Source organism: Musca domestica, unplaced genomic scaffold (genome assembly GCF_030504385.1).
Source record: "Musca domestica strain aabys unplaced genomic scaffold, Musca_domestica.polishedcontigs.V.1.1 18, whole genome shotgun sequence".
Classification (NCBI taxonomy): Eukaryota; Metazoa; Arthropoda; class Insecta; order Diptera; family Muscidae; genus Musca; species Musca domestica.
The window spans coordinates 7,310,167-7,329,926 of NW_026712238.1; the positions used below are offsets into that span (position 1 = coordinate 7,310,167).

General features: G+C 35.2%; 1 protein-coding gene across 1 annotated transcript in view; it reads right to left on the minus strand.

Moving 5' to 3' along the window:
* Positions 1-236: 236 nt before the first annotated feature.
* Positions 237-19,760, minus strand: part of LOC101894596 (carbonic anhydrase-related protein 10) — a 200,768-nt gene continuing 181,244 nt past the window's right edge. Inside the window, exons 7-8 of the mRNA XM_059120893.1 lie at positions 3,698-3,881; positions 237-440 (exon numbers count right to left, since the gene is read on the minus strand). Coding sequence (XP_058976876.1) covers positions 418-440; positions 3,698-3,881 — 207 coding nt within the window. The 3' untranslated portion in view covers positions 237-417. The remainder of the gene's footprint in view (positions 441-3,697; positions 3,882-19,760) is intronic.

Genomic DNA, 19,760 nt, shown 5'->3' on the forward strand with positions numbered 1-19,760 from the left:
TTTTTCTTTTAACTAATTTTGTATTTATTTTTTTAATTATTACTAATATTTTTTTCAATATCTCTAATTGTAGTTTTAATTATTTTTTCATTTACTCAATTATAAATTGTTTGATTTGTTTTGGTCATTCTTACCAAATATAGAATATTTATTTATATTTTATATAGTTATTTATGTTATTTATAGCTTTTTATTATTATTATTTTTAGTGGAAGCTCCTGTTACACGCTGTTTATTATTATTTTTGTATTTTTGTGTTTGTTGTTGTTGTTTTCTTTATTTTTCATTTTGCAAAAATATTATCAAACATTACTCTGACCTATTCCTCGGTTGTCTCCTTTGATTGCTGCTTTCATGTGGGTTGGTAGAAAAAAAGTCGACATCGTTGGATTTGATGTGTATATGTGTGTGTGGGTTTTAATGTTGTTTCCAACTTGTGGCTGTAAATACAAAATAAAAAGAATACAATGAATTAAGACATAAAAAGGTATACTAGTTGGGAGATAAGAGATAAAAAAATCTGATTTAATATAATAATGTCTTAAATAATTTTTCCCATGAAATATATTGGCTGAGAAGGTAAGACACATTTCTAGAAACTGTTAGTAGTAAAATATTCTTTGTAGACCCAAAGGTACATACAGATCATCTTTTGAAAATTTCTCTCAGATCGGTACATAATTGTAATCTGGCAATTTTTTTTGTTTTAGGTTTATTTCATCCCATCCTGTAAATCTGGCAATTTGTATAGGTGATTAATATATTTCCATGTCGTTTTAGGGGTATAATATATATATATATATATATATATATATATATATATATATATATATATATATATATATATATATATATATATATATATATTAATTTTCCAGCCGAATTGATAACAATTTTAACAGTTTCGGTTTTTGTGGATATAAATGTCCAGTTTTTTTTCTCGAAATCGAATCAACCTGGACTTCTCCTGGACTTTCGTCTTTCTTTCCGTACACCAAACAATATTAAAGTTTTTGAAAGTATTTTTTGGGAACTGATAAATATGTAGGAATCATTTTTCAAAACAAAAAAAAATCTCAAAATAAATGAGATTAAAAACAAGTTAAAATTTACCTCTCGCTTTAGCCGACAGATGTATACCCTCAGCTAATATATATTTTGATTTGTGTTAAAATTATTCAAATTGTTGACCTTCTATGCAGTAGGTTCTGAAGTAATGGGCCAATATTGTTCATTTTGCATCAGACCTAAACACCTATCATATAAATATTTCGTCGTGCCAGGTTTGAATTTTATATCAGATATGTGATAATTTTTAGAAAATGTTAAAATGTGCGTGAAGTACCAGGTATAGTCGACCAAAGCAAAACTTTCACCCTTTATGGGGGAGGTACCAAAAGGAGTACGCCGATTGATGGAAATATTCAGATCAAGTCAAAATGGTATCAAGTCTAAATGGAATCGGATAGTAATTTCGAGTTTTATGAGCTACCAAAAGGAGTGGATCAATTTATTCCACCTTAACACCAGATCTTGGGTTTATAAAAATATTGGGATGTTTGACATTTTAAGACAATCGGATTCTTACATCACATTTTATGAGATTTGTAATTATTCAAAATTTTTACCCTTTGTGGGGGAGGTACTTGATGGAGTGGACCGATATGTCACTGGCGTAAATATAAGGATTTGCAAAGTTGGAGCAAAATCGGTTTATTCCTTCTTTTTCTGTGCAAAAAATATTTTTTGAAAATTTCGACCTTTTTGGGGGAGGTACCAGAAAGAGCCTATCGATATATTCCATCTTAACGTCAGACCTTAGATGGATAAAAAAATGGAATGTGTGAAATTTGAAGACAATCGGACTCTTACGTCACATTTTTTAAGAGCTTTGATCCAGATATTAGGATATGCAAAGTTGGAACAACATCAGATTATCCTTTCTCTTTATGTGCAGTAAATTATTTTCTTTGAAAATATTTACATTTTATGGGGGAGGTACCAGAAGGAATGGACCGATAATTTCAAGGGGTTTGTACAACTCGATAAACCAGAAACCAATTTGTGTGGAACATAATTCAGATCGATTCTAGCAAATATTTGAGTAAAGTGTAGAAACAGACAATAAATCAATCAAGTTAAATAGTATCAGTCGGTATGTATACATATGTATATATACCTCTACCTTGACATATGTATATACCTCTACCTTGAGTTGCGGGAAATATTGGGATGTGTCATGTTTGACAAGAATCGCATGTTTATTTCGTCCTTTATGAGCGTCATGGTTATTCAAAATTTTGACCGTTTGCAGGTACCAGAAGGAATGACCCTTGCTAGCAAGACCAGCGGACACTTATTCACTTTTTATAATAGAGACGATTATTCAAAATTTTAACCCTTTATGTGGGAGGTACCTAAAGGAGCGAACCTACATATCCCATCTCCCCACTACATCTTGTGTGGACAATCGGATTCTTATCTCACATTTTATAAAAGTTATAATTATGGAGGTACTTGATGGAGTGAACCGATATACTCAATATTCGTACCTGCCCTAACACTTATTAAGACATTGCGATTTGAAATGCTTGCTGAAAATTGGACGATATTTTCCTGTTCTATTAAGCAAATGTTGACCTTTTGTGGGAGAGGTACCAGAAGGAGTGGACCGATATTGCCCATTTCAGCAATCGACTTTTGACTTTGAATCAGACACTCGACATTTCGAGATTTATCGTGCGCACCAGCCAAACAGACAGACTTGACCGACGGACAACCATCCCTAGACCGACTTCAAATATTCTGAAACGGATTTGGTCCAAAAAGAGACCTAAGGTCTAACACCGTTATTCCGATGAGCACGTTTTGGTCGTATTAAATGATATATGTATACCCTCGGCAGCCATATGGCTGGGGGTATAAATAGCAATTTGTATTTCTTTGGAATTGAATTGCCTTAAAAAAAAGTCCATAAAAATTTTGTAGTAAATCCTTTATAAATTCGAATATTTTACTATTTAAAATGTCAACCCTTTATTGGAGAGGAATGTTCTCTTGCGTGTCTAATGTAGGTCGGATAAAAACAGTACGATGTGCCAGATTTGGATTTTATCGACTATTTTTATTTTGGTTTTCTACTCGAACATTAGATAAATTTGTCGGTACTCTGAGGGAAAATTTTCCAATGCAATCTATGGAAAATTTTCCTCCTCAGTCCGGGTGTGATCTGTGAATTTCCTATAAAAGTTTATCGCGTACTTCTTCATGTTTTCCAGCTCGCCTAATTTTTATTGCCAGTTCCTTAACTCTGAAGTCATAGTCTTTTTTGATGTGGTTAGACTTTCTAAGAAAACACAACACATTTAATTACAAAGTACTTAAAAACTACTATCTCAGGACAAATAATTCAGGGCAGGAACGTAAATTCTTTACATTTACATATCCTCTTTTGGCAGCCTCTTCAGCAAATTTACTATTTCAGAGATACTTCGACTAGATAACCATTTCATTTAAATTTAAGGAATAACGCAGTCTCAATCCAGACTTGGCTCCAACGAAACCGCAACTAACAACATTTCTCCAATTCATATAGCCCCCCCTTAAAAAATATTAAATGAACGCCACACATACTGGTATAATGGTGGCTGCATTGATATTGATATGTTTCCAATTATTTTTTTAAATAAATACTTACCCTTATAATAGACTTCTCTGTACATGGTGGGACAGGCGGCTTTACCATTTGTTTTTGATGTCTTGAAGTCAATATTGGTCCGAATGGGCCGATGCAATAAAGGTTGAGGCGGTCTATAGTTGTTACCCAATGGAGCCTTGGGATGATCGGGACTGCCTTGCATAAGGCGTCGTAAAGCGTGTAACTGCAAAAAAACAAGAAAATTTAAACCAACCTTTAACAACAAACATTCAACATCCAATGGCTTTAAAAACGATTAAAAATCCTTCTCGTTTAACTTTACACTCGGTCGGTTTTCCAACACTAACATTGAGTCGCTGACATTGCATGCGTTCGAAAAAAAGTTGCAGCGGCTGTTGCAGCTATCGCAGCCGTCTAGCCACGAAAAGTTACTGTAATTACTTAGCTCATTTTTATTACAACCACACACATACGCACACACCCACAACTCAACCGAAATCTGTGTGGAAACGTTAATTATCTATGGCATTTACGCTAACCCCATTAGAAGATATTTGCAGTGCAAGAAAAAGACACAACATTTATGCGTATTTTACTAGGATGTACACTGAGAAATATTTGGAATGAATATCTTCTATATAAAATAAAGTTATGTTAGTTACTACGCTTATAACTACAGAACTACTCTTGTTATTTTTACAATTCATATAATTATACCCTACACCACAAGGTGGTCAGGGAATTATGTCTTTGTGCATTTGTTTGTAACAGGCAAAAGGAAACGAGATAGACCCATAGTTCCTTTTGATGATCTGCATAGAATCACATTCTGAGTCGATTTATGCATGTCCGTCCGTCCGTCCGTCTGTCCATGTATTTTTGTAAACAAAGTACAGTTCGCATTTATTGCCCTATCCACATGAAATTTTGCACAAGTCATTTGTTTGGCCCAAGGACGGACCCTATTGAAATTGGAGATAATCGGTCAAAATTTAGATATAGCTCCGATTTACCTTTGATTGTGCAACAAACGTCTAATATTTGCCCAAATTGGAAATCTGGCACATACGACCGAATTGAGTCTAGAAGTTAGTATGTCAAATTTGGTGAAGATCGGTTCAGATATAGCTATAGCTCCCATATATACTGTTCATCCGATTTGTCATATTTGTTACGCACAGCCGTAATATGCACTCCGTAACAACGATATTCAGGGAAATAAATCAAATACAGCTCAGAAATATCTTTGCCAAATTTTATCGAGATCGGTTCCGATTTGGATATAGCTACCATATATATTTTTATCCGATTTCAAATTAATTGTGCACCAAATGGGCAATACATGTCCGAATTTGAACGATACAAATGTTTCGGCATATTTAGTCCTTTGAACTTTAAATTATACTTATAATCATAGCGTGTATGATTGTGTATGTGTATGATCTCTACTAAATTAGCAAGGTGGTGTAGGGTATCATAAAGTCGGCCCCGCCCGACTTTAAGACTTTCTTTACTGGTTTTTAATTGATCTCTTGGCAGAAATGGATAAAACCCAAAAAAAAAAAAATGCGAAAAATAAGTCGATAAAAATTTAAACAAAAATTATTTTTGTGATGTATATTTTTTTACATTTTTAATATCGCATGAGATTTTTTCAATTTGACATACTATATTAAATTATTTATTTTTTTTTTTAATTCTGAAATATTTTTCTGAAATATTTAGATATTAAAATTAGGGCACAATACGATGTTAAATGGTAAACTTTCCTAACAAGAATTCGGTTTGTAGATCAAAATTCCAAAAGAGTTTTGGGTTCCCAAGCCAAATTTTCTTTACGACGCATTATTTTTTCTATATTACGGAAAATTTTGGGATAGGACTTTTAAATTTGATCCGTTCTTATGGTTTATATTTAGACTCATTTTTATCTAATATGGGTGATGTCGGCCATTGTTTTATATAGACCCACCATACGTTTGGTATACACCGTTTAAAGTTTTTTTTTATGCTAGCCATATTTGTATACCCTCCACCATACATAGTATGAAGGGCATATTAAGTTTGTCATTGCGATTGTAATTCATCTAAATAAAAATTTTAGACCTAACGAAGTATATATAGTCTTGATCAGCGTAAAATCTTAAGACGATTTAGCACTGACCATATGTCAGTCTGTCGTAATCACGCTATAGTCTAAACACATTAAGATAGGAAGTTAAAATTTTGCACACATCAGTCTTTTGTCTGCAGGCAGGCCAAGTTCGAAGATAAATAAATCATATAGCCCCCATATAACGGTACCCCCCGATATTGGAGTTCCTTCTAAGTATTTTACCCCCTGGAATTCTTTTCCATACAATATAGGTCCACGATATCGTATATCACCTATACAATGGTATAGACCCCCCCCCCTTTTTCAATATATTAATGATTTTATTAACATTATTTACCATAATTGACTTAAACTTCGTATTTGGAGTTCGTACTGGGAAGACATGATGATTTTAGTGACATTTTTCACCGGAAGTGTTTCAAATTTCGTATTTGAAGTTTCTAATAGATACAGGTCTTCGTATAGCCCCCATATAACGTTAACTCCCTATATTTCGGATTTTCTTCAAGTTTCGTATTTGAATATTGTAATGACCTATTACAAATTAGCCTATACAGTCCACGTATTCGTACAGACCCCAATATAACGGCGATTTCTTATGTTCGGTATTCTTGAGATTTTAACAGAATTTTTAACGAATTTAATTTTTTTTTGCTGTTGCTGTTCTGTTTTTTTTATTTGTTCGCACTAATTTCGCAAATTTTGGTAATTTGAGTTGTTAGTAAAAAGAAGCCATCCTAGCAAAAAAATTATAAATATAGGCTCCCTGATTTCAGCTATTTCCGGGGTCTTGGCCACATTTGTCAATTGAAATGTACCTTATTTGGCATCTAAGTCTCTAAGGGGTAAAAAGCGTCTTCACAGTCAACTTTCAATGAAGGTGAATGTTTTGGAGTAGCGCCCATATTGCCACCTGATTTTACCTATTTCGAGGGTCTTGAATATATTTTCTAATAGATTTGGTTAAAAATTTGGGGGTAGAGAATCATTGTACAGAATATTTTCAACACAGATATATATTTTGGTATAGTCCCGATAGCTAGATTACAATTAAAAAGTTTTTAATATTTTCTTCGCAATATTTCAAATATAAATTTTAATTTAACATTTTACAGCATCTCTCATAGACCTTCTCGAAATGTACGCTTAGTTGATGAAACTTTATCCAGCTTATAATGTAAAGTGCTATTTTAGAAATTCTTTCACCGAGTTTTTTTTTTTCCAATATGTATTTGGCACTGCACCTAAAATTTGAATTTTTTGATATTTTTTTGTCGTGTACTCATTGCAACAAACACCTCAAATTTTAGTTATTAGCATCTCACGTGCATTACACGCAAATCTGTGTGCATAAAGTTTACTTAGCACACTTAATGAGTTCAATGGCATCTTCGACAAACCACCTTTAAATAAACTTCAACATTTAAGAAAACATGAATGGGAATTCCAGAGAACTAGATACATATCATGCAGTTACTTCAGGTACTTGAGTACACAAGTTACTGCTTAGATCGTTCGATGCACATTTTCAAGCAGATTTCCATTATATAATTTGCAGAGTTTAAAATAAAATATTATTTATTAAATTCTTACATTTATGCATTCAGAAAAGAAGAATGTGGTAGTATTATGTATCTCTGGAATTTGTAAAGCATACCGATCTCAGAAAATTTCCAAAATTCCAAAAATGTTTGACTTGGACATAATATATCAGGACTTTTTGTCTAGAAATAATATGACAAAGTGGTATGTTATCAACATGTCCAAAAGCAGACAATTTTTTAATATTTTTCAAGAATATACTGACTTCTATGATCCCTAGTATTTCGGAAATTGGTCTTAAAGGGTTATCTGTTAAGAAAATATTAGATTTTTAAGAAATACCCTTCCAAATTTCAATCACATTTTTAAGAATTATCTCATTAGAAGGCTTTGATTTTTGGAGAACATTTTTTAAGAACAAATATCGAGGACTTTGTTAGTATGTTTTTCGAAGTCCTGGTCAAGATATTGTGAAAAAATAGTATTCAAAATATATATGCAATTAGAATTATCGTTCTCAGGGTAAGTAGAAAAAACTTTAACCAACTTCAGACTGCTGTCATTTCTAAGCCACTCGTCCGAAAGCTGTTAAAATTTTTTCAGTAACAGGTCATTATGTTGTTTACAAGCGTACAAATGCATTTTGGTGAAAAAGTTATTCGTGATGGAATTCAAGCGTGATAGTGTGATTTCTTTATATTTGGCTAGAAAACCACAAGTGGATATCGCCAGAGCATTCCAACATTTAAATGTGAATAAATCGTTTGTGTCTCGTACCATCGCTCGGTACCATGATACTGGTAGCGTAGACCGACGTCAAGGAAGTGGACGGAAGAAAACAACAACATCAGCAGAAATGCTTCGAAAAGTAAAGAAGCGACTTGATCGAAACCCGCGTCGCAGTGGCCGAAAAATGGCTCGTGAGCTGAACATATTGCAATATTCCATTCGGCAATGAGCTCGGGGTAAAGCCATTGAAATTCGAAAATGTTCAAGAAATTACCCCGCAACAGAAAGAAAATAGACTCAAAAGAGATAAAGAGTTGCTTCGTTTGGTCGAAATTGGTGAACTGCCGAATTTTGGTTTACTCCGATGAGAAACATTCGTTGTCCAGCAGTTTGTAAAAAAACAAAATGATCGTGTTTACTTGCCAAAGAGGTCAGCTGAAAATTTGCACCTTCGGTTGGCCATCACAACTCAAGCGCTATCGCGAAAATATTCTGGAGGGTGTATTAAAGTCTTGGGCACGCAAACATTTTGTCCGCAGCCCTTGGACATTCCAACAGAACTCATCAGCATCGCACTCAGCACGCGCCAATGGTTACAAAATGGTTACGCCAAAATGGTTAACAAATGAGGTTCCTCGCTTCATTTCCAGCGCACAATGGCTACCAAAATTTCCGGATACTAATCCGTTGGACTATTGTGTCTGTAGTATGTTGGAAAGCAAGGTTGGCACCACCGATCAACTCAAGCAAGCGCTTCGCCGGGAATGGGCCAAAATGCCGCAGAGCAACATTCGGGCAGCGTCTAACGGTTTTATTGGACGTTTGAAGGCCATAGTTCGTGCCGAAGGTGACAAATTCGAACAAATCTAAACTTATTCTAAAATTTGATGCTATTTCTCATAATTTTTGCTTTCAAAAAATTTTTTTTTAAAAAATGTAAAAATTTTGGCGTTTGACTTTGTTGCAGTTTTTTTATCCCACCCTGTATAGTGTTCTAGACAAATCCACAATTTGGGGAATTGCTTAAAATAATTTTCGTCATTAACTTTTAATTTATTAAGCCCTTATTAAATATTTCCCGCAAATTAGTTTCCAACACTAATTATTCCTCCACGCCACTTGAAGTGTTGGTGTAAGTCTATAACTAAAATTATTTAAACAGCTTAGTTTATTAAATATATAGCAACACAATTTGTGTGTCAAAGTATTGGTTGTGGTGTACGTACGATACCTTAATTTATTTGCTGAATTAAAGACAACTTTGTTAACACCAAACTTACTTCAAACCAAGGACTAACAAACTTCCAACACACCAGACCAGGAGACAAACACACAGACGATGTATTAATGGCATCACACACACACCCACTCACCCCCAGAAGCAACATTTTTGCAATATAAGTAACGTTGTAAATGTTGCAATACCAGAAATTTGCAATTAAAGCTTAACTCCGATGTAATCAGGAAGTTATATTATAACGATGGCGTGATGATACTGGCGACATGGCTGATATCCGTACTGACACACACAGACATACACCACAACCGCCACCATGAGCAACGAATCCCACAAAAAATCGGAACTTCCCACAAGGGAAAGACCAAAGTCGAAATTGGGATGTTAAAAATACAAGTTTACCAATCCTCTTCAGACTATTTACCTTCACCACCGTCGAGGTTTGGCATTAAAGTTACTCCGTTTGGTGTGGCAGACAGCAGTGTGGCAAGAAACACCTTTTAACTGTACCCTCCTCCACCACCATGGATTTACATTTAGCCAACCGGAAATAATGCCGGCAATTGTTTCCTGTCTGCGTTTCGGTGTGGAGTGGAGTGGTGGTCGGGAATATCATGCACGCACGACGATGACAAGGTAATGTTCTTTCCCGAACTGGAATAAATCTCTTAAATTTTGCACAGAGCATTGTGCAAGGAGCTTACGAGATATTTTGTTGATATCTGCACGCTAACGGTAAAGTGTCTGTCAGTGTACTGGCAGCGTGAAAAAGTAAGCGAATTTTGTCTCATTGTGGATTAAAGTAAATATTTATTAAGTATCAACGGTTTTACACTCAAAATCTTCTTTGAGTATATAGTATTATTAACTACAGGTGAAATGCTAAGTGGGGAGATTGGATAACTTAAAGCTAGAGATACTGCTTCAGGCGATAGTAGGAGATGTAAAAATGAATTCACCTAAATATTTTTTTGCAGATAAAATGTTCGATATTTAAGTTTTAAGCATTAAGTCCTCGTGCGAAGTTGACTTATAAAGTAAGACGTTTTTTTATCTTTCCCTTAATAAAAGCGGAATTTTTGGACATCGAAATATTTATCAAATCAATATCTAACACAAAATGCCGATTTCTATCAGGCAGAATAGAATAATTTTTCCATGGAGAACAGATCCTGTTATCATAATTTTTTAAATGAGTCTTTAAATGTGAAAAACCGATTTAGCTCATTATACCATAACGATGGGGACAACGACGCTTGGTGTTTCAGAATGAACATTTCTTGGTCAAAAGTCAAATTTTCATCTCTACCATTTCGTTATTTTAAATATGGAATTTTATAGTAAAAATGCTAAAAGCATGGAACCAAATAATTGAGTCAAAATATATGAAAAAGTAAGCGCACCTTTAAATACTAATGTTTTACTTATTCTGGAAATGACGTACTTTTAAATCACAGTAGCGTTTCCTCAAGATGGGCTATTTTATTATTATTTTTTTTTAATTCCTAATTTAGTTGACTGATACTATCTACAAAAGCTTTTTATGCTAACCTTTGCATCCGGGTTTATCCTCGCAAAAATATACTTGAGGGTATACCTTTCTAGCTAAAGACTTAAAACAACAAGTTAAAAAGTATCAGTCGGTATTGCCGCCAGAGATATACCCTCAGCCTATGTTCGATTATCTAAATATATTTTGACTAGTGTTAAGGTTATTCAAACGTTTGACCATCTATGGAGCAGATCCCGAAGGAATGGGCCAATATTGCCCATTTCCTATCGGACCCAAAATATGATATAAATATTTCGACAGATGTGCAAAGTCTAAATGGAATCGGATGTTAATTTGGCGATTTATGAGCTTCATGGGTACTCAAAATTTCAATATTTTGTGGAGGAGGTACTTGATGGAGTGGACCGATATTGTCCATTTTCACACCTGTCCTAGCACTGACGCAAATATTAGGATTCGCAAAGTCGGAGCAAATTCGGATTAGCCTTTCTCTTTCTGTGCAAAAACATTTTTTTTTTTTTGAAAATCTCGACCTTCGGAGGTACCAGAAGGAGTGGGCCGATATTGTTCATCTTAACACAAGACCTTGGGTTAATATAACTATTGGGATGTGTGAAATTTGAAGACAGTCGGACTCTTACATAACATTTTATGAGAGTTGTAATTATTCAAAATTTTGACCATTTGTGGGGGAGGTACTTGAGGGAGTGGACCGATAATGCCCATTTTCACACCTGACCTAGCACTGACGCAAATATTAGGATTTGCAAAGTTGGAGCAAATTCGGATTATCCTTTCTCTTCCTGTACAAAAAATATATTTTTTGAAAATTTCGACCTTTTGTGGAGGAGGTACCAGAAGGAGTGGACCGATATTGCCCATCTCCGAACTCGATCTAAATTTGACAAAAATATTACGTTGTAGCCAATTTGGACCAAATCAGATACTCCTATACCGTTATTTCGACTAGGCACGTTTTGGCCGTATCAAATGATATATACCCTCTGTAGCCATATGGCTGAGGGTATAATTATGGATCCATTTTGATGGTTTTCGTTATTTGATACCCCCGATATATCATAATGCAGCTAATTCGGGTGGGAAATGTTGTCAATATAGTAGGAAAATGCTGAAAATATCAAAAATCAACACGTTTGTTAATTATTTTTAAAGCCTGGAACCACACCGCAGAGTTAATGTAAGTTGGCAAACCCCGGAATTGCGATTTGACACCATTGGACAATTATTTTTGACGCTTTAAAGGACAACAACCGTGAAGCCATTTGGTGAAATACAGTTGCACACAAACGATAAAGTGCTCCAAAATTGGACCGATCGTTTAGGCTACTGCATGGCTAGCCGAGACAGTCACTTGAATAAAATTATTTTCTATTATAAACAGGAAGTGGGGTATTTTCATATAATAAAATGAATTTAGAGAAGATATTTTCAAAGAAGTTATTTTGTCTGTTAAATAGTATCAGTATTTTTTGCCGACAGATGTACAGGGTGAGATGAAAAAACTACAACCAACTTCATACTGCTGTCTAAGCCACTCGTCTGACAGCTGCTAAAATTACTCCACTGACAGCTCATTATATTGTCTGTACATATTCTCGTACAAAAGAATTTTGGTGTGAATTTTTCGGAAAAAAAGTTATTGGTGTTGGAATTCAAATGGCTATCGTTAGAGCACTCCCGACGTCCGGGAAGTGGACGGAAGAAACCAGAAACATCAGCAGAAATGGTTCGAAAAGTAAAGAAGCGACTTGATCGAAACCCACTTCGCAGTGGCCAAGAAATGTCTTGTGAGCTGACCATATCGCAATATTCAATTCGTCAAATTTTAAAAAATGAGCTCGAGGTAAATCCATTGAAATTCCAAAAAGTTCAAGAACTTACACAACAACAGAATGAAGATGGACTCAAAAGAGCTAAAGAGTTGTTCGCTAGGCCGAAAGTGGTGAACTGCCGAATTTGGTTTTCTCCGATGAGAAAACATTCGATGTTCAGAAGTTTGTAAAAAAAACGATCGTGTTTACTTGTCAAAGAGGTCAGCTGAAAATGTGCACCTTCGGTTGCCCACCAGAACTCAAGCGCCGGCCACGGTGATGGTGTGAGCCACCATAACAGCCGATGGTGGCATCAGAATAAATGCCAAATGTTATCGCGAAAAAATTCTGGAGGGTGCATTACAGAGCTTGGACATTCCAACAGGACTCGGCACCATCGCACTCAGCATGCGCCACCCAAGACTGGTTACAAATTGTGGTTACTCGCTTTTTTTCCAGCACACAATGGCCGCCATAGTCTCAGGATACCAATGCGTTGGACAATTGTGTCTGGAGTAGTTTGGAAAGCAAGGTTGGCACTAAAGTATACCAAAGTATCGATCACCTCAAACAAGCGCATCGACGAGAATGGGCCAAAATTTTGCACAGCAACATTCGGGCAGAGTGTGACGGGCAGCGTGTTATGTTTTTTTCCGACATTTATGCTTTCATTCAATAAAATTAAAAAAAAAACGGAATTTGAATAAAATCATCAACTGTGTTAGGAAACCCAAAAAAAGTTGACTGATATTTTTTATTCTCGCTACTGACCTAAGGTGCGTTTAGACCTTGTCGTAAAAAATGGAGATGCATCGTGGCCGAAAACATTGGAAAGAAAACTGATTTCATGCGAAATTTAAACCAAAATTTGATGACCCTAATAGCACCATCACGTATGACCCAATTCAGCTTAGAAGTAAGTGTATAAGATTTGATGAAAATCGGTTCAGATATAGTTAAAGCTCCCGATATGGTGTTTAACCACATTCGCCAACATTCATAATATGCACTCCAAAACTATGATATTTGGTGTCAGTTATAGCTCTGCCAAATTTTATTGAGATCGTTTCACATTTGATATAGCCCCCATATATATCTTCGTTCGATTTCAAGAGTATTGTTCGGCAAATGTTTAAAATTTGCCCAATTGGGATGCTAAATTTCTGTTCAGATATAGCTATAGATCCCATATATATGCTTCATCCGATTTTATGTCTAAGTCACCAAAATCTTTATTATATAACAAGGATTTCCGTAGCAAGATATTGGGTACATCCTAAAAGTATTTTTTTCAAGTTTTCAAGATCGAAATCGGTGAAGATATACCTTCTAAAGCCTTAATACGCAATCAATACCTAAATTGCCAATATGAACGGATCTGAGGTCTTGTTGTCTCACATGCTAACCCTGTGTGGCCACAACTCATTACTTGTTATGATACTATGTTGTTGAGCTTACTGGCTATACAGGATTTATATAGTTGTTATTACTTTGGGAATACTGGTGAAGCAGAGGAAATTGTCTTAGATATTCAAAACAATATTTTATAAACCTCGATATATCCTTTCCACCAAACATTTACCTTAATTTTCAATTTTTATAAATATCTATTATCTACTTTAAAAAAATATTTATAAACTTCAGCAGATGTCGGTGATAGAGAGACAATTTTAATAGAGACGTAATTTGTTGCCCAACAACACATTTTAATAATGTCGCAAAAAAGTTAATTAACATCAGTTTTATGAAGTCAACTAGTGAAAGTTTTATAGAGCCAGGCGTTGCATACGTGTCAGCTATGGACGTGTGTGCGTTTGTGTGACAGCACCATGTGTATGATGTATGACCAGGAAGAGCTTATTGAGAACAAGTTGGCTGTCATTTTAATTACTTTTTAATGTGTGAATGACTTTACGGATTTTTGTGCCATAAAAGGGGTGTGTCTTAAAACGCCTTAACACTATCATCAAGTTGAAATCATCGGCAATGGCTTCAATAGAGTTGGCAGTGGAAAGTAGAAATGGGTTTTAGTTGATATGTAGAGCACATGGACAGTAATGACGATGGATGGATTTAATTTTCATGGCAGCCAAGCTATTTATAGCAGCTTAGATGGAGCAGACTTTTTGAAAGACGTTCCTTGAACTATCCGCTTTTGGTGAGTACACAAATAACGCCAAACACAAACACGCTGCTCATTTAGGATTGTCAATAATTACGAATTTTTAAATAATTATTAAAAAACCGAAGACTACATATTGATTGTTAAAAAAGTTAAAAAGCAGTAAGTTCGGCCGGACCGAACTTTAAATACCCTTCACCATTTGAAACTAATTTGGAAATTTTCAAAAAATAAAATCGTTAAAAAATTCTGTTAAAGTATTAAAAATGCCGAATATAGCCATTATATTGGGGTCTATACGACGTGGACCTACATAGGCATTGTTTGTGATAAGCCATTACCATATTCAAATTCGAAACATGAATTAAAATCATCAAAATATCGTATATACGGAGGTACCTTTAAATCGGATCTGTCGAAGACCTGAACCAGCATAGACAATTTTCTGTCATACGCTGTAGCATCCATTACGAACTTCAAATACGCGTCTCAAACAATTTCGGTGGGTTTTGTACCAAATCTCGTCAATATACCGAATATAGGGAAGTACTGGTATGTGGGACCTATACGAAGACCTGGACCTGCATAGACAATATTCTGTCAAAGACTGTAGTTCCCATTACGAGCTCTAAATACTTAAATTGAAACAATTCCGTAAAAATAACGAATTTTGGGAGGTACCGTTATATGGAGGCTATACGAAGACCTGGACCTGCATAGACAATATTCAGTCAAAGACTGTAGTTCCCATTACGAGCTCTAAATACTTAAATTGAAACAATTCCGGTTAATAATGTCGCCAAAATCATCAAAATACAGAATATAGAGAGGTACCGTTATATGGAGGCTATACGAAGACGTGGACCTGCACAGAAAATTTTCTTTCATAGGCTGTAGTATCTATTTGGAACTTCAAATACCAAATTTGAAACAATTCCGGTTAATAGTGTCGCTAAAATCAACCAAATACCGAATATAGGGAGGTACCGTTATTTGGGGGCTATACGAAGACGTGGACCTGCACAGACAATTTTCTGTCTTAGGCTTTAGTATCCATTAAGAACTTCAAATACCAAATTTGAAACAATTCTGGTAAATAGTGTCACTAAAATCATCAAAATACCGAAAATCGGGAAGTACCGTTGTTTGGGGCTATATGAAAACGTGAATTAGGTTAAATTAGAAAATAGGCCATCTATTTTCTAATTTAACCTGCCTACTGCAAAATAAACATGTGTGCAGAATTTTAGCATTATATCTCTATTAGTTCGAAAGATAGCGTGATTACAACAGACGGATAGACAGAGGGATATGGTTAAATCGATTTAGAATTTTACGCTGATCAAGAATATATATACTTTGTTGGGTCTGACATGAATATTTCGAAGAGTTACAAACGGAATGACAATGTTAATATACCCACCATAGTATGTCGGAGGGTAAAAAATCTAAAAATCGAAAAATTTAAATTTTTCACTTGACATTGGGTCCACTTTGGTTCTTCTTAGTCTATACCTCTTTTTATCCGGATAATTTTTTACAACATGAAAAAATTTAGTTTTTTCGATTTAAAAAGAATAATATTATTAATACAATAAAATCGCAACGCATCCTACATTAAATGCCTCATGTATATCACACGGCTTTAAATCGTGTTTCTGGATTAAGTATCTTGACATCGCCCAGGTGTCATTGCCACAATTAACGTTAATGGCCTTTCGTGCAAGGCTGCAACATGCTATGATAATATGTTGTGCGTGTGTGAGATTAATACCTACATGCAATGCATTTCAAAAAATGTTTACAACCCAGACTGTCTCAATTACGCACTACGCTTAAGTTTTTTTCTCGATAAAATTAACAAGAAAAAAATTGTAACTTTTTACTATTATAAAACTTTGAAACTTATCCTCACTGTACAATACATATTGACGTTCCTGAGAAGGCTCAAAAATCATTAAAAAATAAAAAAAAATAAAAAAATATTTTTGAAAAGTTGAAGTGAATTTAATTTCGCTACATTCTATATTTTTGGTCTGATATTGGGAAGGAACACCCATTAGTTCTGCTATATGGAGATTTTACCTATATTGAATATTCGTAAAAATCTACCCTCAAACAACTAAAAGATAAATTTTCAGGCAATATAATTAGAAACTAGCAAGGTCGTTTTCAAATTTGAAAAATGAACCGAAATATTTGAACTAAAAAAAATCAGAAAATGCTAATATATAGGTTCTATACCTGAACGTAGATTGATTCATTCCAATTTCAATACCAAATATTCTAGGAATAATGACAATGTGACACCAAACATATATCTTTAATTCTAAAGACCAAAATGCATATTTCCTAAATATCACTTGAGGACTTCTCCTTTATTAATGAGTGCGGGCTGATTATGTACAGGATGAGATGAAAAAACTGCTACCAACTTCAGACTGCTGTCATTTCTACGCCACTCGTCCGTCAGCTGTTAAACTTATTCCATTGACAGATTATTATATTATTTACAAGCATTTTGGTGAGAGTTTTCCAGAAAAAAAGTTATCCGTGATGGAATTCAAACGTGATAGTGTGATTTCTTTATATATTGGCTGGAAAACCACAAGTGACTATCGTTAGAGCACTCCAGCACTTAAATGTGAATGAATCTTTTGTGTCTCGTTCCATCGCTGGTCACCGTTATGCTGGTAGCGTAGCCTGACGCCAAAGAAGTGGATGGAAGAAAACAGCAATATCCGCAGAAATGGTTCGAGAAGTAAAGAAGCGACTTAATCGAAACCCACGTTGCAGTAGCCGAAAAATGGCTAGTGATCTAAACATATTGCAATATTCCGTTCGGCATATATTGAAAAAAGTGCAAGAACTTACACCGCAGCAGAAAGAAAATAGACTTAAAAGAGCTAAAGAGTTGTTTCGCTTGACCGAAAGTGGTGAACTGCCGAATTTGGTTTTCTCCGATTGGAAAACATTCGTTGTCTAGCAGTTTATAAACAAACAAAATGGTCGTGTGAACGTGCGAAAGAAGTCAAATGAAAATGTGCACCTTCGGTTGGCCCCCAGAAATCAATCGCCGGCCATGGTGATGGTGTGGGCCGCCATAACAGCCGATGGTCGCTCTCTGCTCGTATTAATCAAAATATAAACCGAATATTATAGTGAAAATATTCTGGAGGGTGTATTAAGGCCTTGGGCACGCAAACATTTTGGCCGCAGACCTTGGACATTCTAACAGGACTCAGCACCATCCTCTCAGCACCCAAGAATGTTTATAAAATTAGGTTCCTCGTTTCATTTCCAGCGCATAATGACCACCAAAATATCCGGATACCAATCCGTTGGATTAATGTGTCTGAAGTATTTTGGAAAACAAGGTTGGCCCTAAAAAACACCAAACTGTCGATCACCTCAAGCAAGCGCTGTGCAGGGAATGGGCCAAAATAGCGCAGAGCAACATTCGGGCAGACCGTTTCATTGCCAGTTTGAAGGCCATAATTGGTGCCAAAGCTGACCAATTCGAACAAATCTAAACTTATTTTAAAATTTGGTGCTATTTCCGATATTTTTAGTTTTCATTCAATAAAATTAAAAAAAAGCAAGTAGAAATACCCTCCACCATTTGGAACGAATTTGGCAAAATTCAAAAACAATAAAATCAGCTAAAAATATCGAATATCTGGGGAGCCGTTATATGGGGGCTATACGAAGACGTGGACTTGCACAGACAATTTTCTGTCACAGGCTGTAGTATCCATTACCAAATTTGAAACAGTTCTGTTAAATAATGTCGCTAAAATAATCAAAATACCTAATATCGGGAGGTACCGTTATATGGGGGCTTTACCAAAACATAGACCTACATGGCCCATTGTCAATACCAAGTCCTGCTGACATAATATACATTGGAGTAAAATTTTATCAATCTACTTCAATTCGTTCGGAAGCTAGAGTGATTTCCACAGATAGATACGTGATTTCCACGGATAGATGGTCGAACATCGCTAAATAGGCATAGAATTTTATTGCGATCAAGAATACATATACTTTGTGTGGTCTGAAGTGTATTTTTCGAGGAATTACAAATGGAATGACAAACTTAGTATACCCTCCATACTATGGTGGAGGATATAAAAATGTAAAAATCATGGCAGTTTGTTTTTATCTCAACCTGTAAACTTTTTTTTCGGTTTCGCTCGATTGAGGTGGAGGAGGCTTTGCTCGTTTTAGAGTCGGAACAAAATTCATTAGAAAACGAGCAGATTCTACTCTTGCAGAGCACTCTTTAATTTTTTGTTATACCATTGTTGTATTTTTATGTATGTATATTTTCTCAAACCACAGCAACAAACGTAGCAAAACCAAAATCGATGAAAAACATTGTCCAAATGTGATTGACTCAATAGCCAATACTTTCAAAACATACCTCCATACTCAACAAACATACCTCTCAATAATTCCCAAACAAACCTCCCTCCTGTTTGTAGTCTGTTAATTCCATAAATAACGATGATTATCACAAAAATCTCATGGCAGAGACTAACATCGCTCTAGAGTATCTTGAAAATCAATAGCTAAACACTTTTAAGTAGATTAAGTGTTGTTGACTTTTTCCTTCGATTAAGTAGAGGAGACTATAGCTTTGAGTAAAATTAATTTTAGTGTCGATTTTTTCCGATCGTTTTTTTCTTTGGTACAGCTCATCGGGCACAGCTATCTTCTCATCGTGCCACATAGTAAATAATAGACAACGACTACGATGAGAATAGATACGATGAGGATAAAGACGGCGACGTCGTAGTCTACCACTCATTGCCACTTGAAAATTTATTGATTCGATACGTGTGTTGAGAGTAGTATCAGTAGCGAATAAACAAGCAGCAGTGTTGCTATGTCTGTCTCGTTATCGCTTTGCCGCGGTACTTTCCATCCGTGCGGACTTTGTTTGTTTGTTTTTTAAGGAAGGGACAAATTTTTAGATATCCCCCTCTTTCCTCTGCTAATCACCGCT